At 38.2% G+C, this 1,271-nt stretch overlaps 1 protein-coding gene across 2 annotated transcripts in view; it reads right to left on the bottom strand.

The window, feature by feature from the left end:
- The window catches only part of arsh (arylsulfatase H), a gene marked incomplete at its 3' end in the record, with an annotated part of 18,133 nt that continues 16,862 nt past the window's right edge, over positions 1-1,271 (bottom strand). For both annotated transcript variants that reach the window (XM_014022329.1, XM_014022330.1), the window contains 1 exon segment: positions 1-636. In XM_014022329.1, coding sequence (XP_013877783.1) covers positions 227-636 — 410 coding nt within the window.

A 1,271-nucleotide genomic window follows, 5' to 3' on the forward strand; every position in this document is an offset into this window, starting at 1 on the left:
CAAAAATATACTTTGCAGAATGTTTTCAATCAACAAACACAAGTGCCAATTGTTTTCACAACAGATTTTTTAAATTCTAATTGAACCCTGGAGTCCTGCCACCTGATCAACATGAAATATACTCTAAATCCAAATGATTTCTAAACACTTTCTGCATTGTGGACAGACACTATCTCATCTTTTAAAAACACTTCCATCAAACCTAATCGGAAAGAGTTTTTTTGTCTTAAAATTGCTTTGTGTTTTCTTTGCACCCACAAAAAGGAAACGTCCCACAGCAGGGCTGCAGCCAGGGTCTCCACAAAATCTTTTCCCAAGTCATTTGGTTTTGAACTCCGCTGGTGTCAGAGCTGGTCTGCAACTGTCCCTCATCAGATGTCTCCACTTGTTTAAGAGTGTCTTCATGTCTCTCCACAGCCTCAGTGGTCCGCTCGAGGATTTCTGCATATCGAGGCTCGGTCTCAGGACTCAGTGGGCGGGACTCTGAGGGGTCATGGTAAAGGTCATACAGCAGCGGTGGGTCGTGACGTGTCACGTATTCTCCGTGACACAGGCACACCTTGGTGTCGTAGCATCCGCCAGCTCCCGGTGGAAAGAAATTAGGAGTGAAAAAGTGCACCTTAAAGATGGAGTCACCTGGAAAGAAAGGTAAGAAAGGTTTTAAATGACAGGCACAATAAATTATTACATTATTACAATGAAACATGTTTTAGTTAAGTCTTTTATAGTGTGCCAGCTAAAAAGTTTGCCTATATTTATTTCACTGACAAAAGATGGAGCAATGATGTTCCTGAAAAGTGGCTTATGATGGAACAAATAAGCAAACTGCAATAACACATACAAACAATATATACATATATGTAAATATATATATTGGGGTGCAACAATACGTGTACCCATATCGATCAGTGCTTTAGGTTCAATACACACTTGTATCAAACAATACAGATTTTTAAAATTTACTTTATCAACTTGCCTTCTGAAGATGCTCTGTGTTAAAGGATCAGTGGATCTGTGTTCGACTACTTCACCAGGCTGCATTTTTGAGCGCAGATCCACTGAGAAACTTGCTGTTTCAGCAACATTTAATGTAAAAACTCTATTTTTGAGGTTAAACAAATGTTCATAATTAATTTAAATAAACCAAAAGTTAAAATGGACATGGAAATGTCTCTTTTTTGTATTGAAAAAATATCGAACCGTGAAACTTAAGTATCGAACCGAACCGAATCGTGAATTTTCTGTATTGTTGCACCCCTAATATATATATA

Source organism: Austrofundulus limnaeus, unplaced genomic scaffold, assembly GCF_001266775.1.
Source record: "Austrofundulus limnaeus strain Quisiro unplaced genomic scaffold, Austrofundulus_limnaeus-1.0 Scaffold325, whole genome shotgun sequence".
NCBI classification, from domain to species: Eukaryota; Metazoa; Chordata; class Actinopteri; order Cyprinodontiformes; family Rivulidae; genus Austrofundulus; species Austrofundulus limnaeus.